General features: G+C 42.5%; 2 protein-coding genes across 7 annotated transcripts in view; one reads left to right on the forward strand and one right to left on the reverse strand.

The window, feature by feature from the left end:
* The window catches only part of LOC141983226 (protein nucleotidyltransferase YdiU-like), a 41,211-nt gene extending 34,163 nt beyond the window's left edge, over positions 1-7,048 (reverse strand). Inside the window, exons 1-6 of the mRNA XM_074946113.1 lie at positions 6,391-7,048; positions 4,509-4,627; positions 4,072-4,200; positions 3,580-3,644; positions 3,417-3,473; positions 3,220-3,318 (exon numbers count right to left, since the gene is read on the reverse strand). Of these exons, the coding sequence (XP_074802214.1) occupies positions 3,220-3,318; positions 3,417-3,473; positions 3,580-3,644; positions 4,072-4,200; positions 4,509-4,627; positions 6,391-6,601 (680 nt within the window). The 5' untranslated portion in view covers positions 6,602-7,048. The remainder of the gene's footprint in view (positions 1-3,219; positions 3,319-3,416; positions 3,474-3,579; positions 3,645-4,071; positions 4,201-4,508; positions 4,628-6,390) is intronic.
* Positions 7,049-7,426: 378 nt separating this feature from the next.
* The window catches only part of PDSS1 (decaprenyl diphosphate synthase subunit 1), a 40,100-nt gene continuing 21,209 nt past the window's right edge, over positions 7,427-26,317 (forward strand). The window contains exons 1-4 of one of the 6 annotated variants that reach the window (XM_074946122.1): positions 7,427-7,785; positions 12,680-12,744; positions 13,611-13,734; positions 14,171-14,301. In XM_074946122.1, coding sequence (XP_074802223.1) covers positions 7,429-7,785; positions 12,680-12,744; positions 13,611-13,734; positions 14,171-14,301 — 677 coding nt within the window. In that variant the 5' untranslated portion in view covers positions 7,427-7,428. Of the gene's footprint in view, positions 7,786-8,666; positions 8,683-12,679; positions 12,745-13,610; positions 13,735-14,170; positions 14,302-25,388; positions 25,571-26,317 lie in introns of those variants that run through there. The other 5 variants (XM_074946123.1, XM_074946124.1, XM_074946126.1 and 2 more) reach the window with 5 other exon arrangements.

The following is a 26,317-nucleotide window of genomic DNA, read 5'->3' on the forward strand; positions in this document are numbered from 1 at the left end:
CCCGCCCAGGCCTGCTCCTCTCTGCCTCCTCCCCCAAGGCCAGGCCCATCAGCTGCTCGCTTCTCTCCGCTTGCCTCCTTCCCAGAACGGCGGGGCCATGGCCCCATTACTTTTTCCTGCCTTAGGTGAGAGATGGGGGGCAGGGAGTGACAGGATTGAGCAGCGAACAGGGGAGGCCTTGGGGGAAGAGGCAGAGTGGGTGTGAGAAGAGGCGGAGCGAGGGAGGGGCCTCAGGGAAAGAGGTAGAGTGGGGATGAGCGGAGCACAGCCTCGCCCCTTTCTAAGGAGCTTCACAGATAGCAGTGGGCAGGCACGCCTACGGAGGGGTGACTCGCACCACATCCGTGTCATTTCCCCCTGCATGGCCAGCCTTTTTTGCGGAGGCTTAGCCTCCTCTGGCCTCTTATACGCGCTGCCCTACATTCTGAATATCCAGGCTGTATATAGGTAAGATGAATTTCACCCTGAATCCTTATTAAAAATAAAGATCACCTTACAGATGGGTTCACCCCACTAACTTCATATGTTGTTTTCCCAATTAGAAGCCCCAGTCTGTGACTGCAGTGGTGCCAGATGAAGATATTTTCTTCATCTGGCACCGCTGCAGATGTAGGCTGCAACTTCCAGTTGGGAACACAGCACATGAAGTTAATGGCATGAACCCACCTGTAGGATGCTCTTCTTGGCTGAGTTATATGGCCCTTTCCCACATTTCTGCCAAGACTCAGCAAGAACTTTGTAAATGGATTAAAATTGTTGAGACACAACAGTTCCCCATTGGGAAGAATATGGGTATCAACTGGGTTTCTTCAGTGAAAACTTTATAAAACAGGTCTGGTGGAAAGAGTCAACAGAACAGCCTTATACAGTGACACTTTACCAACTTGCCAAGTATAGTGGGCTAAGGAATATTTTGTACACGGCAGAATTAGCACACAGTTAAGGAATAATGTTTGATAGTATCTCTGAAGTGAACAATTTGTCAAGACAACAGTACAGGAAGGACATAACCTTGCCATAAGCTCTCACACTGATGTCCACACAGATTTGTGGTTTTGCATCAATTACTGACACTTTGGGACCTTTTTTTGAAATGAGTGAACAGATCTTTCAACACGTTATTTACAAACATTGCACTCCAGCAGAGCAAATGTGTTAAAACTAACAGGCGTACTTGTGGCACCTTAGAGACCAACAAATTTATTTGAGCATAAGCTTTTGTGAGCTACAGCTCACTTCATCAGATGCATGCAGTAGAATATACAGCAGGGAGATTTTATATACACAGAGAACATGAAACAATGGGTGTTACCGTACACACTGTAATGAGAGTGATCAGGTAAGGTGAGCTATTACCAGCAGGAGAGGAAAAAACTTTTTGTAGTGATGACCAAGGTGGGCCATTTAGTAACACTCAGTAACAGATTTAAAGGTGGCAATTTTGCAACAGAAAAACTTCAAAAACAGACTCCAACGAGAAATTGCTGAGCTTGAATTAATATGCAAACTAGATACCATGAACTTGGGCTTGAACAGAGACTGGTAGTGGCTGGGTCATTACACATATTGAATCTATTTCCCCATGTTAAGTATCCTCACACCTTCTTGTCAACTGTCTAAATGGGCCATCTTGATCATCACTACAGAAGTTTTTTTCTCCTGCTGATAATAGCTCATCTTAATTAATTAGCCTCTTACTCCACTTTTTCATGTTCTCTCTCTCTCTCTCTATATATCTTCTTACTATATGTTCCATTCTATGCATCGGATGAAGTGGGCTGTAGCCCACGAAAGCTTATGCTCAAATAAATTTGTTAGTCTCTAAGGTGTCACAAGTACTCCTGTTCTTTTTGTGGATACAGACTAACAGGGCTGCTACTCTGAAACCTGTGTTAAAACTAATGCTAGAGAGATTTGCAGGCACTCTGCAACCATAGAAACCACAAGAGTTTGCATTGTGACAGCTGAGTACAATGCATTTGCAGCAGAATGTTTACTTTCCGTGGACTCAAACACATGAGCCCCCAGACATGACCAACTCACGTGGAACACAAAATAAATGTCGCAATTTTAACCAGACATCTTGAAAGTTTTTGATTTACAGAATTCTAAGAAAGAAAATAGATAAATGTGCTTATTAAAGTTTCTATATCTCAAGCAGATTTGATTTTTAATTTTTTTTTTTAATATGACCACTTGTGGGGTTTTTTTTATCCTGGAGGACACTAATGAAAAGTGTACTTGGTTGTTGCTTTTATCTCAGATTTTGTGCAGTGAATTATATTCAACATAAGTTTTAAAAATCCTGTAATAATTAAGAAAAGTAACAGATCACCTGAAAGGGGCACCATCAATCTAAAATGCATATTTCTAGCTTAAAATAGTTTTTCTATCTATGTTAAAAGAAACACCCTAAGGTTATTGCAATTGAAAGTTATGAAAGACAAAACAGTTCTCTCTATTTTTGCCATTTGTTTACTTTGTGTATATGATAATACTTGCAGATTGTCATTTTCATCTTTTTTCATGTGTAGTGATTTAGGCTCTGATCCTGCAAAGACTTACACAGGTGCTTATTTTATGCATGAGTAGTCCCACTGACTACTCATATACATAAAGTATGAGCATATTACTTATAGGATCAGGATCTGAGTCAGTTAGTTCACGCTGCTCCTTGTGCAGGTCTTCCATATAGCAACAGGTGAGAGTTTAAAAAAAACCAAAACATTTAAAATAGAAATTGTGATTGTAATACCAGACAATGGAAGGGGAAGTTAGTGGCAGGTGTTGTTTCTTAAATTAATTTTAACTCATTTTTGGGAGCTGAGTAGATTTCAAGTTGACCGTGTCCCTTTAAAACACAACCGTCTCTCACCTTCCCTTGCATCCATTCACAGCTGTTCACTCCAAAACAGAGAAAAGTTATAGCAAACAGTACCATCAACAAAAATATATTTGCAAATCACTTCAGAGACAAAAGTGAATTAATTCGTAATGAAAATTCTCAAACCTAGCATCATTAAGAAGTTTTACCAATCTCAAAAAATGGAGGGTTATATTTTGGCACTAGCTGTAACTCTGCATTTAGAAAAAATCTCTAAGAGATTAGCTACTCCACTTCACTGATTCACAGCTCAAGCCAAAAAAGCCTAATCCCAAAACTCAACTTCATAGTTTCCATAAACACGAATGTTGCAAAAGAGAAAAGATGGGTAATACCTAGCTGCTCTGCTTGTAGGAATTCCAAGGTAGTGCATGGCCTCACTGCACAAAAATTCTCGCACAGAGGAGCGAAGCACAGCTCTTCCATCACCATTTCTACAGAGAACAAATGGATTGGGAATATTTTGTCTTCTGTTTTCAAATATGTAGAGAAAACATCAAACTTCTGTCCGTGTGAATTAACTGTACTGTACCTTGAATATGGAGTCTTTCCTGAACCTTTCAACTGTAATTCCCATCTTTCACCATACCTACATAAACAACACTAGTATTTATGATACATACTGGGATATCCACATCTCAACCAAATATTACATAAAATGCTATATGATCATTTTAAAATAAAGCATGCTGTACCTGTTTGTGTACACACCAATCAAGTGGGCTCTTCCATCACCCAGCTGACCTGCCCAACTACCAAACTAACAAGAACAGAAATTTTAAAAATTAAGTCATTTTCTTCTTGCTATCATTTACATGTTAGGACATCATTAACAAACATCTTAACATGACCTATATGATACAAATAATGCTATAGTTGCTCAAGTAATTATTAAGGGATTGATCCCCCAAACATGTTTCAACATAATCCTGTACATGCTTACTGTTTGCTTACTGATGAAGATCTACTGAAGTTAATGGGTTTACTCACAGGAGGAAACTGTAACCAAGATTAACAATTCCCTCCCTTTTCTGCCCGTTGCCCCTTACACAAGACAGAATGTAAAATTACAATCTAGCCCTCAATGAGCACTGAGTTTTTTTTACAGATTCTCAAGACATAATTCAGATGGTAAATGCCAGCACATAAATGCATATTATCATGTGAAGAACAGGTATTATTGTTACCTGATGGCCTCCATACCTATGGGCCAGAGGAACAGACCCTAAAACCACTTTCCCACCACTGACAAGCTGGAGAAAATCGTCTGTTTGTTTGACAGATACATCAAGGTCCAAAATGCCTTCCAGAACATCCTGAAAAAACAGAAATTATTTAAACGTTACCAAAGTTCTGATGGCAGGGAGATTTTGTTCACGCTATTCTTTGAGTTAACAAGAGACACCACTAAAATGAAGGTGCATGATATACAAAGCTTATGCTCAAATAAATTGGTTAGTCTCTAAGGTGCCACAAGTACTCCTTTTCTTTTTGCGAATACAGACTAACACGGCTGCTACTCTGAAACCCATAGTATATTTTGTGTTCAAAATTTTCTATTAATTTTAAAGATACATATTAATAAAACAGGAACACTATATTCTAAGAAATAAATAAATCTAACCTTTGAAACTGCTACAAGAAGAACTCTGGATATAAAAGGAGTAGGGTAGACTACAGAAAAAATGCAGTCTCGTACTTTACGAATTGAGTTTTCTGGAATAGTATCAACAGGCAGCGTATCTGTAAAAAATCCAATGAACCTTTTAAAAAAATGTTATGAATTAACCACATTATTATAGATATATTATTTTCCCTAAAGGCAAAATAAAAATAGAAAACACAGGAGACAAAAATGTATCCATGTTTTAGACAGTAAAGGCTGGATCCTCATCTGTCTACAGTGTAAAGCAGATTTAAGTAGTTTATACTACTTATGCCCTCCAAAACAAATCTAGGGTCAACTGGTGGTCAATTCCCCCCCACCTCCCATGCAGTTTAGAACAGCCTCAGGGCTGCTACAAATTGCACACAGTCATAATGGCCACTAAGGGTATGTCTACACAGCAAAGAAAAATCCGTTGCTGGCCCTTGCCAGCTGACTTGGGCTCGTGGGGCTTTGGCTGCATGGCTTCTGCATTGCTGTGTACACTCCTGGGATTGGGCTGCAGCCCAACCTCTGGGACCCTTCCACCCTGCAGGGTCCTAGATCTTAGGCTCAAGCATGAGCCTGCAAAGCTATACAGCAGTAAACAACCCCATTGCCTGAGCCCCGCGAGCTTGAGTGGGCCAGTATGGGCCAGCCACGGGTTTTTCTTTGCTGTGTAGACATTCCTAAAAGGCGATTTCAACTGCCAGGAATTCCCCAAGAGCAGCCACACCCTCTTTCCCCCACAATCAAAGTCCCCTATGCAAGGAAGCAACACAACTGCAGCCATAAGCATAGGTGACATACAGCCAGAATACTGATCTGGAGACTCCCCTGCGCAAGAGTGATCCCCAGGTAGCCAGTTAGCCAACTTTAAGTCTGCTTTGTGTAGTGCAAAGCAGCCTTAGCAGGGCCCACAGTCTTTGTGGCTCTTGCTGCAGCATAGCCTGTCCACTCCAAATATTCCCTTAGGGCTACTTCCCATCCTGGCTAGAGACAGGAGTGCAAAAATAGCATGTTTTATGACAGCAAACTAGTATTAAAAAGAAAAGGAGTACTTGTGGCACCTTAGAGACTAACCAATTTATTTGAGCATAAGCTTTCATGAGCCACAGCTCACTTCATGCATCCGATGAAGTGAGCTGTACCTCACGAAAGCTTATGCTCAAATAAATTGGTTAGTCTCTAAGGTGCCACAAGTACTCCTTTTCTTTTTGCGAATACAGACTAACACGGCTGCTACTCTGAAACCTAGTATTAAAAGTAATCTTACATTTTCCATGGATTTTTGCGACAGTAATTTAACAATCCTTTGCTAAATGTACCTGTGTTAAATTTCCTAATAGACATTTTCACAAAAAATATACAGTGATTGTTAATAAAATATTTATAACTCTTGAAATTTGTTGCTAGAAGTGGTATTCAAATACCGCCACTGAAAAATCTGTTTTGGGTTGTCCAAGAGTGCACTTTTGTTGTGTGTTTTTATAACCACATACAATTTTAGTATCTGAGTAGGTTACCCCTGCAGTTCAATGTTACAATATATTATTGCATGCAATCCTGTAGACACAACCAATTTTGCATTAATACACAACTGGGATAGCCCTGGCCCATTACTGGATAAGTGGTACTGTTTAACACAGCTACAGATCTCTAACACAAGGATAAAAAGACTAAATAGTTTGCTGTGGCCAATGTTGGTTGTAATTTTAAAAGTAGTACATGAGCTTGACGCTATCTCTCCCTAACCACCAAATCCAGTTCTTTCCAAATAAAGCTGCAGGCAAATTTAATAAGCATTTTAACAAAGATCACAGTCCAGCAAACAAAAATAGCTGTGCAATATAAAATGTACCTATGAGGCTTTCTGAAGAAAGGCTCCACATACTAAGACTATTTGTTTTTCTTTTTCTTTCACAGTAACCTTGGTCAAGGTTTGATTTATTGCTGACAGGAATTCCCCTGAAACTCCCTGCTGCACCTATGGAATCCAGGAGGCAGCATCCAGCCTGACAGATCAGCACCACCCAGGTGAGCAACTGGGTGACTCCATGGCACCCGGACATGCTGACACTGGAACTCTGCTTTACAGATTGCCAGTCAGTACAGACCCAGGAGTCAAAACAGTAGTAATGGGGACCAAAGCTCTTCTTCTGCAGGAAAGATCCTTCAGGCAGGGAAAAAGCTCATTAAGGTCAGACTAGAGGATTACAGTGGTCCCTTCTAATATATTTAATTTATAAACTAGAGATATTTTCTTCCCTCACTTTCTCTCCCTCCTCATCTCTCCAGCCCCATCTATTCTACAATGGCAATTTGTCTATTGTTCTGAAACCGTTTTCCAGAACTGCTCAAAAATGGTTTCCAGGTGACTTGGTTGTGGCGGGAAATGGCCTGGTCTGGAGAAGGTTTTCAAAAAAAAAAAAAAAAAAAAAAACATTTTAAAAACGTGACGGCCTGACCAGCCCCCCGGGCTCAGCGGCCTGACCCAGCACAGTCTACAGGCTCAGTTCAGAAAACAGGCAACGCACCAGCGGAGACAGGGCCCCAGCGGAGAGCGTGTGACCCAGTCACAGCCCGGGGGGCAACGCGCCCCACAGACGGGACGGCAGCAGGCACAAGCCCGGCCCCAGGACCAGCCTGGCCAAAACCGGCGTCCGCTTTGGCGGCACTGCTACGCCCTGTCACGCCACGGAAGTACTTGGCATCTGCCTGCCCCTGCCGGGGAGCGTCTCCCTGGTCTGTGCCGCGCTCCGGGCGGCGGGGAGGGGGGCAGCTCTCCCGCGCTGGGCGGTGTCTTTTTCCGGGGACCCGCTTGGCTACAGGGGCCGAGGACGCAGGGGTGGGCGCCTCGCAGCCCGCGCGAGGGGGGCGGCTCCCCGTAGGGCTGTGGATGGGGCCTGGCTGCCCCTGCTCCTCACCCTCCCCACGCCCCGCTGGCACGCGCAGTATCCCCGCCACGGCGCCACCCCGCCCCGAAGGCGGCTCCGCCCCTCCCCCCCGCCGCGCCCTGCCCGGACCTGGCCCGCGGGGGAAAGGGCGGCTGAGCAGCGTTTCCGGGTCGCGGCGGGGCCGGGAGGCGCAGCGGGCGGCGGCGGCGCTGGGAGACGCCATGGCCTTGTGGTGGTGGCGGCGCTGCTGCTGCTTCTCCCGGGCGCCCGCGTTCGGCTCCCTCTGGAGCCTGCTGGAGGCCGCAGGGCCGCGACTCGGCTGCGGGCCCTGCGCGGGGCGGGCTGCGGGGAGAGCCGAGGTGAGCGAGCGGGGCTGCGGGCAACTAGAGGTCACAGGAATGAATGGGAACCGCGGGGTGGGGCGCGGGGCGCCGGGCTAAGGAGTGTGTAGAGGGCGACGGGTGCGGGGGGCACTGGGTTAAGGGGGCGGGGGGAGGTGCGGGGGGCACTGGGTTAAGGGGCATGGGGCACTGGGTTAAGGGGCATGGGGGGTGCGGGGGGCACTGGGTTAAGGGGCATGGGGGGTGCGGGGGGCACTGGGTTAAGGAGCGGGGGGCACTGGGTTAAGGGGCATGGGAGGGTGTGGGGGGGCACTGGGTTAAGGGGCATGGGGCACTGGGTTAAGGGGCAGGGGGGGTGTGGGGGACACTGAGCTAAAGGCTGTGGGGTGCGGTATGGCGTGCAAGGAGCACCAGGTATGGGGCTGATGGGGTGCAAGGGGTACTGGGCTAGTAGGCTGGGGGCATGAGGTGCAAGGTAAGGAGGGAGGAACATGTGGAGTGCAGGGCATATGGATGGTATGTCTATGGGATTCAGCAGGGGAAGGAAGTATTTTAATATGTGTTATATGGTACAGAGAACAAGGATGTTCAGATGGGGGGGTTGGTATGTGAGGGCTGGTGTATCAGGGTGGTGGGCAGTTTGCAGTCAGTGAAAGACACATGTGAACATGAGCAGAAATATGCTGTTTGTGAAACACATTTATAGAACATGGTAATCTCAAGCCCTCACCTTTTCTGGGAGAATGCTGGCCAGTCAGTCATGTGACAGCTTCTGTTGTACCCACAATGGGGGCTGTGGGAAGCGGCGTGGGCCGAGGGACGTACCAGCCGCCGTTTCCCGCAGCCCCCATTGGCCTGCAGCGGCGAACCGTAGCCAGTGGGAGCTGTGATCGGCCGAACCTGCGGACGTGGCAGGTAAACAAACTGGCCCGGCCAGCCAGGGGCTTCCCCAGAACAAGCGGCTTCCCCAGAACAAGTGGCTTTCCAAGTTTGGGAAACACTGACATGGGGGGGTGGTGTGTGTGTGTGTGTGTGTGTATACAAACACACACTCTAGGTATGTCTGCATTCTAGTCACTTTAGTGGTGCCTCACCAGCTACGGTGCTATTTATACCCGTGCTAGCTGGGCGTGCAGTGTCTTGTACTCTACATGCAGTCATAAGTGCAGACATACCTCAAGACACTGTTGATCTCTTTAACTAAATGTGTAAATTGAGGTAGACCAGAGTTCAAGGTAAGGAGGTGGAAATGCAGAAGAAAACTGTAAAAAGTAATGTTTTCTGGTGTTCAGAATAAGTGGAATGTATTTCTTACATCTACAATTAATATAAAACTAGACTGATTGATTGTTTTTAAAGCAGGGTGGACTTGATTTAAATCAAATTGATTTAAATTACTAGTCAGGAAGACTCAATTTAATTATGGATTTCTACATAGAAGTGTATTCTTGTTGGTTGTTACCTGAAGATCCTGCATGTTCAGACATATTCCTTTCATCATCTTCAACTCAGCTTCCTCCTGAGAAGGAACACTTCTCATGATGTTGTTTCATTCTGGCAACCAGGTCTTGCATTTCTTTGTTGCTCTGTTTGCATTTTGCACGCCTGCCTTTCTTACCCACAGGTGGAGGAACTTCATTAAAATATTTCCAAACTGGGTCTCTTTTACAGCCTGCTGCCATTATAGGTTTTCCCTTCTAGTGAGAGAATGGCACGGTAGATTTCAAATCAATGAAGGCTACGCTCAGAAAGACCTCAAGACTTCTGTAATATGCTACTCAAACAGTTTCACTTTTGTTTCTACTGCCTGTCCATCCGTTGTCACATTGATCTCCGGATTTCTTCTCCTTCTCCAGATCTATTCCGCCCCTAACAATCTTCTATTCATTGAACTTTTTGAAACTTTGCACTTTTAGAGAGAGGTAAGGGATTGACTCTGTGTACACAAATTTGCAGAGGGACAATTTGCAGAGGTCTGTTGTTTCTCATCTATCTATCGTATTTATTTAAAAACATTTTTTGCTGTTAACAAGCATGTTATCTCTGGAGACACAAATCCACAGTTTGAGAACTGCAAAACTAAGCATCTCTAATGCTATCTTGTAGACTGAGCACTGAGTTCCATTAGGTAGATAGAAAGATTAACCTAAATAATCTATACAGAAGACCCTGGAACCCCATAACATTGGGTCCCAATCCATGAACTGTTGGAACTCGTTTACAAAACTTTTACATAAGAACATAAGAATGGCCATCCTGGGTCAGACCAAAGGTCCATCAAGCCCAGTATCCTGTCCTCTGACAGTGGTGAATGGCAGGTGCCCCAAAGGGAATGAACGGACAGGTTATCATCAAGTGATCCATGTCCTGTCACCCAATCCCAGCTTCTGGCAAACAGAGGCTAGGGACACCATTCCTGCCCATCCTGACTAATAGTCATTGATGGACCTATCTTCCATGAATCTATCTAGCTCCCTTTTGAACCCTGTTATAGTATTGGCCTTCACAACACCCTCTGGCAAGGAGTTGCAGAGGTTGAGAGTGCTTTGTGTGAAAAAATACTTTCTTGTGTTTGTTTTAAACCTGCTATCTATTAATTTCATTTTGGTGGCCCCTTGTTCTTGTATTATGAGAAGGAGTAAATAACACTTCCTTATTTACTTTCTCTATACCACTTGTGATTTTATAGACCTATATCATATCCACCCTTAGTCACCTCTTTTCCAAGCTGAAAAGTCCCAGTCTTATTAATCTCTCCTCATACGGAAGCCTTCTATACCCTTAATAATTTTTGTTGCACTTTTCTTAAACATTACATGAATATATTATCTCACACTATAGAATTAGAATTTATAATCCCTATTCCATGTTGAGATATCTTTGAGCTATAGTGTATCTTAATTAAAACTATCTTTAGACAGGTGTTTTCCTCAAAAAGCATTTTATCAAAAAAAAAAATCCGATTTAAATAAAGTCTGATTTTTTTTTTTAAATCATTGATTTTTATACACCCTGTTTTAAAGTAGTTTAATAGATTAGACACAAATGCAAAGGTCCCGGTCTTGCAAACATACATACTAAACTTTAAGCCCGAGTAGTCCCACTGCAATCACAGCCTGAATTAAGCTTCTCTCAGCTTTCCTTTCCCTGCAAAGGGATGGGGGATTTTCATTTCCCATGGTCCTTGATCCTCCTTACTATGCCCTGAAACAAGACTACTCGTGCTAAATTAAAGTCTTTATGGGGTGAGGACTTGTTTTGTTGTTGGGGAAGAAGACCCTGTAAAGGTTTTCCTATGGTTGCGTTAGGAGAACTAGGCTAATTAACCAGTGTTTTCATTACCACCTATAATTTGGGTTTGTTTAGCAAGAAAATACAGTTTTTTTGTAGTCAAAATGAAATAGGTTGGGTTTTTGTTTTTTGTTTTTTGTTTTTTTTTAAATTATGGTTGTGTTTTAGGTCCATTTCTCAAGGTCAGGGTGTTGGCTTGACCCGCACTGAGAAGTGCTGCCTGTATTGACTGATTAGTGTGTGTGTGACCTGAGGTTAAAAACTAAAAAAAAAAAAATTGCCTCCAGTGCCTCAGGTTTCTCATATAAACCACCAAATAGTCATTGCCTCTCATGCGGCGTTTTGAGGAAAACACTTATGTAATTAGCTACAGGCACTGCTCCTGAAGTGCAATTTGGGGAGCTAGGGGAGCAAAACTTCCCTTTCCCCATCAGACATTTTGTGGCACTTACAAGGAAACGGGACACCAGTTGTCTCTTTCAGTGGACTGCAATCATGGATATGCACAGTAGGCAGCTGCTGCAACTGTAATCTGCAAACGCCCAGTGAATTGTCCTTGTTCCTCCCGAAGCAAGATCTTACGGAGGGGCAGGATTCACAGCGAGTCCTGTGGCATTGGTATTTTGACCTTTAGTGGGAACTGTGCTGATTTGAATGTTCACTTCTTGACTAGGCCTGACTTCTTTATTTTTTAACTTTTCCAGGAAGGGTGGGTGGATGGTGAGGGTTTAGAGCCTGTACAGCAGTGGTTCTTAACCTGGGGTGCACACGTCCCCTGGGGGTGCGAGATGCCCTTTCTGGGAGGGCAGGACATGCCAGTTTTTTTGAAGGTAAATCATCGAAAACACAAATTAAGCACAGGCACGTAAGTACTTTGTTTAATCAATCCTATGCATTTATTAACATTATACATTTTTTTAACGATTAATATACAAACAAAAAATATATGTAGGTTTAAAGAGCTGACCTACTTCAACGATTTTTGATAAGGGGTGCGAGAACATATTTTGGGAACCAAAGGGGTGCAGGCTGCGGTAAAGGTTAAGAACTACTGCGGTACAGTATTCTTTCTTACTCCCTGTGCACAAGGAATTAAGGTAGGAGGCACACTGAATTAAAACCTCTTTAGGGGAAAGCAGAGGATGCACACCTTTTTTTATTATTATTATAGCAGTTCCTGGAAATACCAACATGGGTCATGCCAGCCACTCCTGTCCTTTGGCAGCTCAACACAAATCTACCTGCAACATAATGAGCCATTGAAAGGAGGCTGTGCCTCCCCTGAGTGTATAGACTGTGTCTTGCTAGTACAGCTTTCAGATAGCAACTAGATAAAAGGTTCCTCCCTGGTTCCTTCTAGAAGGAGTGAGTAAGTTCAGCATTCCTATGTGCAGGAGTCAGCTTATCAAGTAAGTAGTTAACTGGCAATGTATATGTACATACCACATCTTGTGTAAGGAAACAATTGCAATACTGCCTTTGCACTGCGTTTTACGACTCTATCTACACGAGGAAATACTGCAACTAAATATTAATGAACAAGTATTTCTTAATGATCATATAGTTCCACTGAATGTAAAGGTTTTGATTTTAGAGTAAAAGTAGTCTTTTCTTTCTGCAGATGCATTATTTTCTGGGGAGAAGTTCAGTTTTGTCATTTCCAAAAATTCGTAGTATATTTTTGCGGTAAGTTGAAGATCCATATTGTTAGGTAACAATTCAAGTAGGTAAAGAAGTAATTATATTAGGTAGATTGCATAGGTGAAGTTGTGGATTTTAAACTCTAATGCCTTGGTTATTAAAACAGACTGTAAAATGAGATTATTCACCCTAGTCTGTACAAGACCAATTTAATATAGGTCATATTACATTTTCTGTTGATGTGGCATGAAGGTAGACTGAAATTCTCCCATCCTGAAAAACTTGCAGCAGTGAAAAAAGCTCAGGTAAGGTCCTGAGGTTGAAATAGAGGAAACCTAGTGTGTGGGTATAATCCTCAAATTCAGTGGATCTCTGGGATCCTCAAGGAAATTAGGCTCATTCCCTATCGATCCTGGCATATCCAGGAAGAGGCTCTGACTCTTTGTATTGCTCAGCCTCTCTGTCCTACTTGTAGGACTGAATTTGATGTAGACATGGTTGGCCAGAGTGACTAGCTGCATAGAGTGTAGAATATATTCAACTCCAAAATAGAGACCACTTTCTTTAATAAAAAAAATAGGATGGTAAAGTCATTCTGTTGGCACCAAATTGCAAGTGTTGACTACACCTGCAAATTGGCTGTCAAGGAAAGGAAAACAGAAATTGCATTGCTAAAAAAAATCCCCTCTAGTTTACTGAACACATTTTCTCAAATGCTGCATTTTACACATCACTCTAAAATCTGTGTCACATTTAACATATCCTGACATGTAGCCATGCTAAACTCCTCACTGTGCTGGCTGAAAGTATTTTTGGGGAGGCAAGACCCTTCATGAATTGTTTCTGTTGTGTAAAGTCAGAAAAAAGCCATTTTTAACAATCTTAATTCTTTTGGATCATACTGTTGCCAGGTTTCATCATACAACAACCTCACGAACATGCAGCTGTAGTAAAACAGTTACTGATGAAAAATACAAGGACCCTTTTAAACTTGGTCGGAAAGACTTAAAGAATCTGTATGAGGATATTAAAAAGGTAGGAGGTTTTGGTGAATGCTTTAGGAAAATGTAATGATTCTGACATTGAAAACGGTTAAATGCAACCATCTGGTTCCCTTTAAAATTTACCAAAGCTCTAAACATAGTAACTGACGGAAGATTTCTCTTGATAGTCTACGTGTATTGCTGTCATGAGTTCCCCTCTTAATCTAAAATGAAGGGGAAGAAGAAATCATTACGTAACTGATAGAAGCAGAAAAATGACTCTCTATTTCCACTATCTAGTGTACTTCACTGTTCTCAATCATTTTTTTCCCCCAAGTTATCATGAGAAATAGTCTTAAAACCAATTCCAACATAAATTGGAGGGAGAAAAACCAAACAACTAGCTTAGAGGATTTGAATGCATGTTCCTGACCTGTAATTCAGGTTGATTATGTATCTTTGAAATTAATACATTGTTCTGTTTACAGGAATTTCTTGTATCTACAGCAGAACTTAGGGAAATGTGTGAATATTACTTTGATGGAAAAGGGAAAGCCTTTCGACCAATGATTGTGGTGCTAATGGCAAGGGCGTGCAATATTCACCATAATAACTCCGGGTGAGTCCCTGGTCTTGAAATATATTGGTATGGACAAATAGAAGCTCTAAGTAAGATTTTTCAGACCTATCATTTGTTAAAATTTCACAAAATTTATCTAGTGACTTCATCAAAACAATAAGGTGACCCATGAAACTTCAATTTTATTTTGTATCATTAAGTACATTTTACACTCTCAAAGCAATGATCTCTATTGTTGGAACTGAATAAATCGTTTTGGTGCACTTTTCCAGTAGAATTGTGAAATGTACTGTTGTAGCTATGGAAGGGAAAAAGAATCCCCAGTTCCAGTATTTGTGAAGATTTTGGTCATAGTCACATCTTGTAACATAAATAGTTCGTTACTGCACACATCACCCAGTGAACCAGTTTACACTTCACCCAAACTATTTACTATTCTATTTATAAGCATCTCTATAGCTACTAACTGCTGTCATAGATAAGAACTTGTTTATTGTGGGAGGGAAATAGTATTTTATATTTAAACACGACAGGCCTGGAAGCAATTAGTACCTTTCATACAGTCTATGCAGCAAGATTAAACAAAACTAGGAGAAAAACTGTTTTCTCTAAAGATATCATTTGTGCAGGATTCTCACTCCCAGAAATCAGGATTAGCTCAAAACTGGCATAATTCCTTTAGGTTGTTTGGCCCTTGAGGTAGAATATGATGCAGACCCTGTACAGGCTCTCTCACATTACCCGTACTGGTTGTAAATGCTGCCCTCCACCTATTTTCCAGACAGTTCCTCCTGTCTGTATTCAGTAAAGGACAGAAACAGTTGCTGAGATAAGAGGGAGGGTTGAAGCATCATTTAGATATCATTTGTCAGTTCCAGCCCAGCCTTTAGTCAAGTCCAGTTGATTATTCTAAATTTCTGAGGCCCTTGGTTCAAGCATTTGTGTACTTCAGTGGTGCATTCATGGTTTTTTATTTTCCCATCCCTCGACATCTAAATTTGTTAGGCAGTTTTATGGCTACTGAGCACATTACTTCTTGGTAAGCCACTTGCTTGTTTTTGTTTTGTGGTTCAGTGCCTATCTGGGTTGGTGACAGGGTGGATTTGATTTAAATGATGATTTAAATCACTAGTCGGGAAGATTCGATTTAATTATGGTTTTCTACATAAAAGTGCATTCTTGTTAGTTGTTATAACCTTAATACTTATTCTTCACAACTCAGATAGATGTACGTTTCATTTTTAGAAGGTACACACTATACATTTTTAAACAGTGATTTATTTTGAAAACTTTTCAGATTAGTTTTACAGCTATATCAGAAAATGAATGACTGTTTGGTTATTTCATTTACCAAAGGTAATTGAAGCAGATATTTATGAAGTTATTGGGAGGTGAACTATCTCCAATTCAACAGGTTAATCATTAATATTTGGAGGATTTTCTTGCCATGCTGTATTAGGAGGAGAACATCACCAGACAGACATTTAAATTGTTTTATTTAACTAAAACAACAACGTTAAGTATTCTGGATTTTTTTCTTCAACAACAAACGTATAATATTTCAACAAAACAAGTGTATGTCCTTCGCTTCTCACATTTATTTCCAGACTTCTTCTCCTTCTCCAGATCTATTCCGCCCCCAACAATCTTCTATTCATTGAACTTTTTGAAACTTTGCACTTTGAGAGAGGTAAGGGATTGACTCTGTGTACACAAATTTGCAGAGGGACAATAGGGTTGAGGTCTGTTGTTTCTCATCTATCGAGCTATAGTATTTATTTAAAAACATTTTTTGCTCTTAACAAGCATGTTATTTCTGGACACACAAATCCACAGTTTGAGAACTGCAAAACTAAGCATCTCTGATGGTATCTTCTAGACTGAGCACTGAGTCCCATTGGGTACATAGAAAGATTAACCTAAATTTACCTATACAGAAACCCCCGGAACCCCATAAGATTGGGTCCCTAATCCATGAACTATTGGAACTCATTTACAAAACTTTTCTTAAACATTACATGAATATATTGTCTCATACTATAGAATTAGAATTTATAATCCCTATTCCATGATGAGATATCTTTGAGCTATAATGTATCTTAATTAAAACTATCTTTAGATAGGTGTTTTCCTCAAAAAGCATTTTATCAAAAAAATCCAATTTAAATTAAAAAAAAAAAAATCTGATTTTATCCACCCTGGTTGGTGACCACCTCAGTGCTTGGCACATGTTTCTCTGGCTGGTCTGGCACTTCTCCCAGTGTATCACCCTCCTTTTTTTCCCTTGGAGATAAAGTTTCTAATTGCCCTTCACGAAGTAACTGGAAATGTGAAGGAACCGTAAAGTGTCAAAGCATTTGCTAGAAGAAGGCGCGCTGAACTTAATCCATGTTTATGCTGCTTGTTGCAATTTCTGTACGGCACATGGCTTGCATGGACAAGACAGTGGGAATGGAACTGCGCACACCTTTCCCACTATAATCCAATCACAGTGCAGGTGATTCAGCAATGCAACACTGACTCTGCGACCTCATAATCCAAGTACTGTGTGATAGGGGCGTGCCGACAGGGAGAGGATGCTGCTGGAAGTCCTTAGAATCCTGCACGCAGGTGGCCTGGGAGTGATGGTCATTGGTTGTAGACTGGTGTAGATGCCATGTTTGTATCCTTCCTAAGTGTCACAGCAGTCTTGTCTAGGGACAGTGCTGCTGTCCTCAAATTGGGAAAGGGATGGGGAAAAAAATCCCTAAAAAGCACGTGCTGCACCCGAACTTATCAGAGTGCTGCACCTGACCGTTCATCCAGGTTTTCTGTGGACCCAAATAAAGTTTGTAACTTGGAATGTTCACAAACTTCTCAACAGAGGTGGTGGGTCTGAGCATTGGACCTCTATACTCAAAATATCGATGCAGTACAATATAGCTATGGCTTGTAGGGACTGTGCATGGGTCGTCAGGTGTAATGGAATCAGAGTCAGGTGCCAAGCCAGAGGTTAGAGCGGGAGGTAGAGTTAGGAGTCAAAGCCAGAGTCAGCATCAGGGATAGGGTGCAGGTGAAAGGATCTGGAGTAAGGGAGGTAACCAGGAACAGACAGGTGCCTGTGGTAAGGATAGCAGGAAGAGACAGGAAAGCACGGTTCAGGAGTCAGGCAAGTAGGCAGGGTCTGTAGTAATAGCCAGCCAAGGATTCTCCTAGTGGCTTAAAGAACTTTCTGTGCCTCTTTCTGGCTTAAGTAGTGCATCCCAGCCAGTTGATGAGGCTGCACATCTCTCCCAATCAGGAGCTTCATGGATGGTACCTTTTGAGAGCTATAGCTTTGCAAGCTCCCTTTTCCACTGGTTCAGATGAGCTACTGGGTGATGCCACAGTCTGAGCACTGCCTGGGGAGCTGTGGGTCCAGGTGTGAGGCCCGCTATTCCTCACATGGCAGTACTCAGTGAAACAAGACTTACTGGTGTGTCACAGCTAGAAGAAGTTGTTACCCCCAAAATCAGACTTAAGGCACCCCCAAAATGGCCTGCCTATATCAGTAACTTAATCCTCAATTTGTCTGTTTTTGGTAGTTGAAAGGGGGTGTCCTACTATGGAGGAATTGCCAGGGTTTTATCAGGGATTTCCCTCTGACCTTTGGAAAACTCCCAGAACAGATTAACTGTGTTGACCCCTGGGAGGACACAGAGACAGCCTTCTGCTCAAAGAATTGACACTCAGGCAGCAATCTTTGCAAACAAAAATAAACTTTTATATGACACACTATGTCTTCATACAAGAAATCTAAAACATTAAATTCTTTCAAAAGACATACATCAAAAAGGCAAAATAAGTTTCCTTGGCACATATACACATTAAAGTACCCAACACCGCAATATTATACAATGGGAAATAGCTTTAAGTGGTTACATTCTGCATGCAATGGCCAGTCACATGCAGGATGCTGACAGGGAGTTCTTATTACAACTTAAAATAACAAACGTACGTACACAAACATCCGGCTTTATTATCTCAAGCATACACATTAATACATTCTTATTCTTTATGTGAGTGTCGTCATACTTCTCCACAGTCTTCTGTGCCTCTGCTCTGTTTGCCACTGCTCCAGCTGCTTTGCCTTGGTTCTTCTTTCTTCAGTGATTTCAGCTCTTACCTTTCAGCTTCTGATGATTCTCCTAATGTTCACTCGCTCCAGTGCCTCCCACTCACACTGAATGAAGCCTTTCAGCTCCCTGCCTTATATACAGTTTTTACCCTGTTCTAATTGGTTTTTTAATCATCATCATTAGCATACCCATCCACCAATCATCCTTATGCCTTCCCAGATTGGTCTGTTCTTATGAACCAATCACAGCTGCTAAACTCATCTGTCAATAGGGTTGCCAATCTTCTGATTGCAGAAAACCAAACACCCTTGCTGTGCCTCTTCTCCAAGGCCCCACCCCCACTCACTCCATCCCTCCTCTTCCCTCCATTGCTCGCTTTCCCCCACCCTTGCTTACTCACTCATTTTCACCAGGCTGGGGCAGAGGGTTGGGGTGTGGGAGGGGATGAGAGTTGGGGGTGCGGGCTCTTGAGTGGGGCCAGGAATTTGGGGTTTGGGTATGGGAGGGGAGATGGGGTGTGGGATGGGGTACAGGCTGTGGTGGAGGGGTGCAGGCCTGGGGTGGGGCCAGAAATTAGGGATTCAGTGTGTGGGAGGGGGCAGGGGGTTGGGGGGGGTGAGGGCTCCATCTGGGGCTGCGGGCTCTAGGGTGGAGCTGGGGATGAAGGTTTGGGGTGCTCCGGGCTGGGGTTGAGGGGTTCGGAGTGCATGAGGAGGCTCAGGATGGGGCAGGAGGGTGGGGTGTGGGAGGGGATGCAGGATCTGGGAGGGAGTTTGGGTGCGGGAGGGGGCTTAGGGTTGGGGTGCTGGCTCCAGGCTGCGCTTACTTCAGGCTGCTCTCAGGAAGCAGGCAGCATGTCCCTCTGGCTCCTAGGCAGAGGTGCGCCCAGGCAGCTCTGCGCGCTGCTCTCATCCACTGGTGCTGCTCCCGCAGCTCCCATTGGCCGCGGTTCCTGGCCAAATGGAGCTGGCACTTGAGGTGGGGGCAGCGCACAGAGCCCCCCTGGCTGCCCCTGCGTCTAGGAGCCAAAGGGACATAATGGCTGCTTCTGGGAGCTGCATGGAGCCGGCCACTGCGGCCGACTGGACTTTTGATGGCCCGGTCTGCTGTGCTGACATGAGCCACTAGGGTCCCTTTTCGACCATTCATTCTGCTCAGAAACTGGACGCCTGACAACCCTATGTGTCAATCAAAGCTGAACCTTACTGAAAACTGATGCCATGCTCAACTGACCCCGCCCTTCAGGTTTTTGGGGTGATTTTTATCTCCCCTCAGCCTGCCTGTTTGCTATTTGCCAAATCACTTCAAGACCATCATTTTAGTTTTTCTGGCTGTGATTCCCTGTGACCACCACCTTGTTATTCCTGGCTGTAACATATGACATATGGGATCAGTTCTATGGAACTCCCCAGAACATTTAATATTGAATATGTTGATCCTGTATCCAAATAGCATAACTGCTGAATTTTTCCTTCCTACACTAATTTTTTCCTACACTAATGTTTATTAGTGGTCTCACCTGGTTATCCTCAGATAGTGTTGCTGTTATATTGGGATGTTGCTCTGCTCTCAGATACGGGTATTCCACTTCTACTGTGGCTAAGGAATTGACGAACTCCTCTGTATCTTGTGTTGTAAGCTCTGGGAGGAACTCGTACCATGCTTTCTCCTGCTGCATCTTACTATGCTTTTACTTTCTCTCCCTACCAAATAAAAATTATTAAAATTACTAACAGTATAATAGCTTCAACTTATTTTATAGAATTTTTAATTGAGGTGAATGGAACCACTTCAGTACTTTTTTCTTTGGAGAATATTTAGGTGATAAACTATAGGACTGGCCTTGTTTACAATTCTTACTGGTCTCATCCATATTGGACTAAGCACATTATCCTTTTCTTTAACATGTCTGTACGTGACCATGTCACCCATTTGCTATTCCTGTGGGTGTAGGATTGGTCCCATCTTCTTATCCATTTAGTTGATGTTTGCCTTAAGTGCTATTGCTACCTGTTTGTGTTTTGGCAATAGATTTCAACAACTTGCATTCATTGATCCGTTAACGCCCTAGGTTGATAGTCATCTGGGGGTGTCCCAACTACCCACCATTGTGCAAGACATGAGATTGCCTGAGCAGTTATGGCATGAAATGAGGTTAACCCATGTGAAGCTACTGTTCGTCTGATAGCTATTAATATTAAAAAAACCTTTTGATCCCAATCCTTGCCCTCCTTCTGTTGTAACTGGCGATTCTAAGGTATTACCTTGGGGTATTTCACACAATACTTTATTTACTAAATCTACTATTATTTGGAGGTTTCTCAACATATCTATATCCATTATACCATTGTCATCTAGGATCATGAGGCCAAATTGTCCCATTCCCTATTTTGTTTCCAACCGAAAACAGATTGGGGGCTCAATGGTGCTTGCTGCCTCATTAAATTCTTGCAATCTTTTTATTGCTACTGGGGATCCAAACAAGTTATTTTTCTTAGTGCTAATTAAAGAAAAAGTGGCATCTGTGTCTATTAGCATATTTTGTCCAAATGCTCCCTTATTAAATACCATATTTACTGTAGGTCTTCCCATATATCCTGTATTAAATGTGTCACTAAGTCAGCATGGTCTTTTGCTGACACCAGGGAGATGCGGGTGCTCCGCCTCCCTATACTTGATCTTTGGAGTGTGTGGGAGCTGTAGGTATACTTATTTCATGGCTGGCTAATCTCCAAAGCAATTCTTCGGTAGGTAGTCGATGGATCTGATCCCTAGGCTCATTCTGCAACATTTCTCTCCAAACCAATTTTTAGCCACATCAGGAACTTTCTTCCTTTCGTGAGAGGCAACATTTTTACTTTTGCCCTCTTTCCTTGATTTTCCCCTTTATTTTGTTTTCAGTGTTGGTTCCTTTTTCCTATGGACCATTATTGGAAAGAGGCCAGTATCAGACCACTGATACCTCTTTAGGTTCTTTTTCCCTTGGGGTGGCCATCCTTTCTGTATTTTACCTACAACTTGTCCTACACTAAAGCAGCATCTAAGTTATGAAACATTACTACTGTTTTCATTGTTAAACCAAATTCTGAAATTAATGTTCCTTCAGATTGTGTTACATTACACACGATGGTACCTCCCTGAATCAACTCAGGATTCTATCTCAGAAAAGTTTTCTGAACCTGTACCAGGGCTAACCCTGTTCTTTTCCTCCGGTTTTCTGAGAGCAACTTTCTTAATGCTCAACACAACACCGCTTCCCTGAGCTGCGCTGCTTACTACCTGTATAGCTTGCAGCTCTTCCTGCAAGCAAGTCACTTCCTGTTGGCAATATGCATGGTTAGCCAGAGTCTGCTGGTTCTGTGGGTTCAGAACCACATTTACTTCTGCCTTTGTGACAGTTTTCCTTAAGCAGCAATCTTGCGCCTTATTTTAAGCCATTGCTTATCACAAGTGAGTTGCAGCTTTTTAATCTGCAGCTCATCCCTTAAACCTTTTTTTCTTGTAGTGTGGACTTCTCAAGCTGAGCCTTCTCCCTAAAACAAAATTCCAGTTGCCATTGGGGCAATTGCTGAACATGGTCTGAGGAATCTTTTAACCTTTTGGATTCTAACTTAAAAATACAAGGCTTACTTAGTTTTTTTGCAAACATGATTGAGACATCTGTTCCTGTTGTTTCACGGATATCAGACATTTTAGCCAACCAACTTGCTATTGTACTCCTATTTAAGGTACCTGTGGACTTGCCCAATACCCTAATTTGTTCCATGGCACAAAGTCTCTGAGGGAGCTTCTTGGGCTTATCCCTTTCATAGTATAACCGGAGAAATCGTTACTCCAAAGACCCATCTTTTCCTCTTTATTGCACCATTTAGCGAACTTATTATCCCAGTTTTTCCCTTCTGGCCCCTTTACAGCCATTATCACTCCTTCTCTTAGTTGCAGCTCACTTTCTGGAGTACATTTTTGGCACTGACAGACTGCATGGCTAATCTTATTTTCTTCTTCTGTCTTTGTGATCACAGCCTCCACTGCAGCTTGCCCATCTAACGGTTTTTGTTTCCACTGTGCCACTTACTGGCCTCTTTCTGGGTGGCAATAATCTGAGCATTCTGACTTAACACAATGGCTTTCAACACATCAATATCTAATACTTACTAGTATTTGTCTCTTTAGGACAGAACCCCTTTCTTGGGGCTGCTCACCCTCAGTGCTCAGAATACTAGCTTACAAATACAAATTACTAAAATAAGTAAAAACAAAAAATTTCACTTCCTGGTGTCAATCGTCCTTCTATCCACTAGGGGGTACTATACCTCCCATAAGGCTTCAAACAGTGCTATGGGCCTACCCAGGGACACCAGATTGTTACCCCCAAAATCAGACTTAAAGTACCCCCACAATGGCCTGCCTAGATCATTAACTGAATCCTCAGTTTGTCTGGTTTTGGTAAGTGAAAGGAGGTGCCCTGCCCTAGAGGAATTGCCAGGGTTTTTCTCTGATCTTTGGAAAACTCCCAGGACAGACTAACTCTGACCCTTGGGAGGACATGGATACAGCCTTCTGCTCAAAGGACTGACAGGCAGCAATCTTTTGAAAACAAAACTAAACTTCGACACAATAAATCTAAAACATCATACATTCTTTCAAAAGGCATATATCAAAAAGGCAAAGTAAATTTCCTTGGTACAAACACATTAAAATACCCAACATTGCAATATTATACAATGGAGAGATAGCTTACATTCCGTATACGATGGCCAGTCACATGCAAGATGCTGTTAACAAGTTCTTATTACAACTTTATATATATAAATAACAAAGAAACAAACATACATACACAAACACAATTCCCTGTGATCACCACCTTGTTATTCCTGGCTGCAACTGCTCAAAACTATTTTTATTATTAAACCCTTATAATTCTAATCAGTTACACAATTATATTAATCTTAACATTATGATTTATTGTCACCACTCCACTTTTACTAATTTAAACATAAGTTTAACTTCAGTCTTTCCCTTGCTTCAGCTGGTGGTAGCAATACAATGTTCTTAATGCTCTATTCCTGACACAGACTTGAGCAACTGAAAAATCTCTTATCAAAGTGGGTGCTGATTTTTTTTATTTTTTTTTTTAAAACTGGGTTGATAAATCTGAAGATGAACTCAGATGATCTGGTGTGGGTTTTGCCATCCGTTCTTCAATGTCCTGAAGAAACATGGAGGGAATGGGGGGGGTGTTCTCCTTTAGACATGGACAGGCTCCTCTGTGGTGAGACAGGATGCCTACATTAAACTCTCTGTACCAGTTTTTGGGCATTTCCTTCCCCCATATCAGCAGGAGTATGATTCTCAGTACACTGGAGTGCTTTTTGTGCTGAGGCAGATGCCTGTTCTCTCATTGCAAAAGCTCTGGCATGGAGACTGGTGTCCCTGGCACCTTTTGCTTGTTGATTTTCATGCAGTCAATGTCAGTGCTTCCTGAACCATTTTTGATATTTCAGGCGTCTGTCACCTACCCTATTCTAGCTGTTTGTGTCCAGACAGGCTGAGTAACTGCCTCCCTTGTGTCTATGTTTTGGAAATGAAATGTTGGGTAGCGAGAAAAATGAAATGCTTTGGAAGGGGAAAAGGAATGAAATACCAGGATTTCACTTTCTTCTCTTCTCCCTTGCTGCATCCCCCTTTCTCTCTAGGTAAATCTAGATGACTTTACACAATGTATATATGTATGTTTATGCAAGTCTGCAGTATACTGTTTTTCATGTTGATACATGTTACCAGGCTAGGGGAGGTCAAACCAAAAATTAAAGTTTGTTTTATTTTGTGATATTGGCTTATGAATTGCAAGTTTTGCCTGGATCTTTTCTCTAGTGTTGAAGTCTTTCTAGCAGGCCATATACCTGATCTGATGCTGAACTTGGGAGAGGTTTCTGAGTCACTGTATAATGTAAGATAAGTATACACAAACACGTATTTCCTGTTCACATTGTCATTAGCTTTGTTGTTGCGGCTCTTTACAGCTGTGCTTTCATTTCCTTTTGGCAAATTATTTCTTTTTACTATCCAAGAGTGAGAATCCTGCACAGATAGTACCTATAGAGAAGGGAACATTATTCATCTATAATTTTGCTTCTCTGAAAATGTCGTCATGGGTGAGTCTCACACATCCATCCACTTCCCCTTCATGTTTGGAGTTTACCTATTTGAGATGTTTTTCTCATGGATCTTATCTTTCCTTTTGAAGCATTCTTTGTCTTATCTTAATGATCATTTTTACTTTACTTTTCTTTCTAGGAGCTTCACCCCTCTGTGCAATCAAAGAAATTGACTGAAACAGTTGGAGGGCAGCATTATATCTGGCAGGGGGAGAGAGCCCACAAATATTAATAGGGTACCTTGATTATACTTCACTATGCTACTGCTGCCCTCTCAAAGATCAAAAACTCTTGAGAGCTAAGAGAGTTCAGCTAGTCTCGTGCAAAGAAACAAAGATATAGGATTGTGACTCCTGTCAGATGATCTCTTCAGAAAAGCAGAATTTTTACAGAAAAGTAACTTCCCACTTTCAGGTGGGTTTTTTTCATCTTTTTGCCACTTTCTCAGTGGTCCCTTTTACTGGTTTTTGTTCTTCATCCTTTCCCTTCCCTGGCACTGTTCTTCAGACAGTTTGCTCTGCTTTTCATCAGCTGAGCCCTCCTCTCTGCCTCCAGGGGTTGTGTTACTGACACTGCATTTCATTTTCTTCTTCTCTAACTGCCAGTCCTAACTTTGTACAACCTTCTGCATCCAACATATTTTCCACTGTTAAAATCTTGTTTGCTGTGTAAATAGCAGTAGAAAGGAAAATGATCCCGCTGTATCCATTAAAATAGCAGAACATCAGTTTACACAATCTTAGGCCCTAATTCTGGTATGTGTTCTGCATGGATGGACCCCGGTGCCTAGGCAGAATCCTATTGGAGCTCCATGCAGAAGCAGGGATCCACCCACACAGAACAGCTTGCATGATTGATGGCATGGTCATATTTCTTACAATTAAAAAAACAGGTCCCCAAACTATTCTCAGTAAATTAGCCTCTTTTTTTCCTTCAGCAAGTTCACATTATCCAAGCCACTGCAAGGAAAATTACACTCTCAGTTAATATTTTGGATTCCTTGTGTCCTCATTACAAGATCAGTGGATGAAGTATGCAAATTGTTCAGTGATGGTATGATTTTTCCTCTCTTTTTTAAAGATCGTAGTGCCGTAAATACAAACCGTAGTGTTTAGGTCCCTTGTGCAATAGCTTTTTGTCTGTTGTTTTAACTGTTGAAATTTATCTCTATGTGTGAGAGCTGGAGTCCTGGTAAGGGGTTTAAATTGGGATTGTGTGAATCCTGTGTTTTCACACATCCTCCTGGAGTTATGCACAACACATAATGGGAGAATCTCACAGAATTATCACTAAAGAGAATTATCACTTTGTCTGATTGGACCTCTGCTTCTGCACTCTACTGGTTTCCCAGACACACCACCTATAGCTTGTAACTAGAAATATGCATGTCCTCTGCTGTAGCCATGCTTCAGAGAGCGACTGAAACAAAGGAGGAGGAGGAAGAAGAGATACAGAAATATCAAAGGGGGAAAAAATGGCGTGAGCACAAGAGACTTAGAAACAAAGTAGGGAGATAGACCCCCTCAAAGGGCAAGAGAAACAAAGCTGATGCCTCTGTCACTGTCCAATCTATATGGGTTCTTACACTCCATTCATTGTTATAGTATAAGACCACTTGACAGCATCTTCACTTCCTCACAATCATCATGTACATTGCTTATTGTTCAGCTGTTTGCATCAGGTAGCTGCCTTGACAGCTCCCTAATCCATGCCTCCCCAACTCCCTCTTGCACTCTCGCAACTTCTGGTTTACACTCCTGAAAGTACACACTTCCTCCCCAGCAACAGATTCCCAGGAGG

The sequence above is a fragment of the Natator depressus genome, chromosome 2 (assembly GCF_965152275.1).
Source record: "Natator depressus isolate rNatDep1 chromosome 2, rNatDep2.hap1, whole genome shotgun sequence".
In the NCBI taxonomy this organism is placed as follows: domain Eukaryota; kingdom Metazoa; phylum Chordata; order Testudines; family Cheloniidae; genus Natator; species Natator depressus.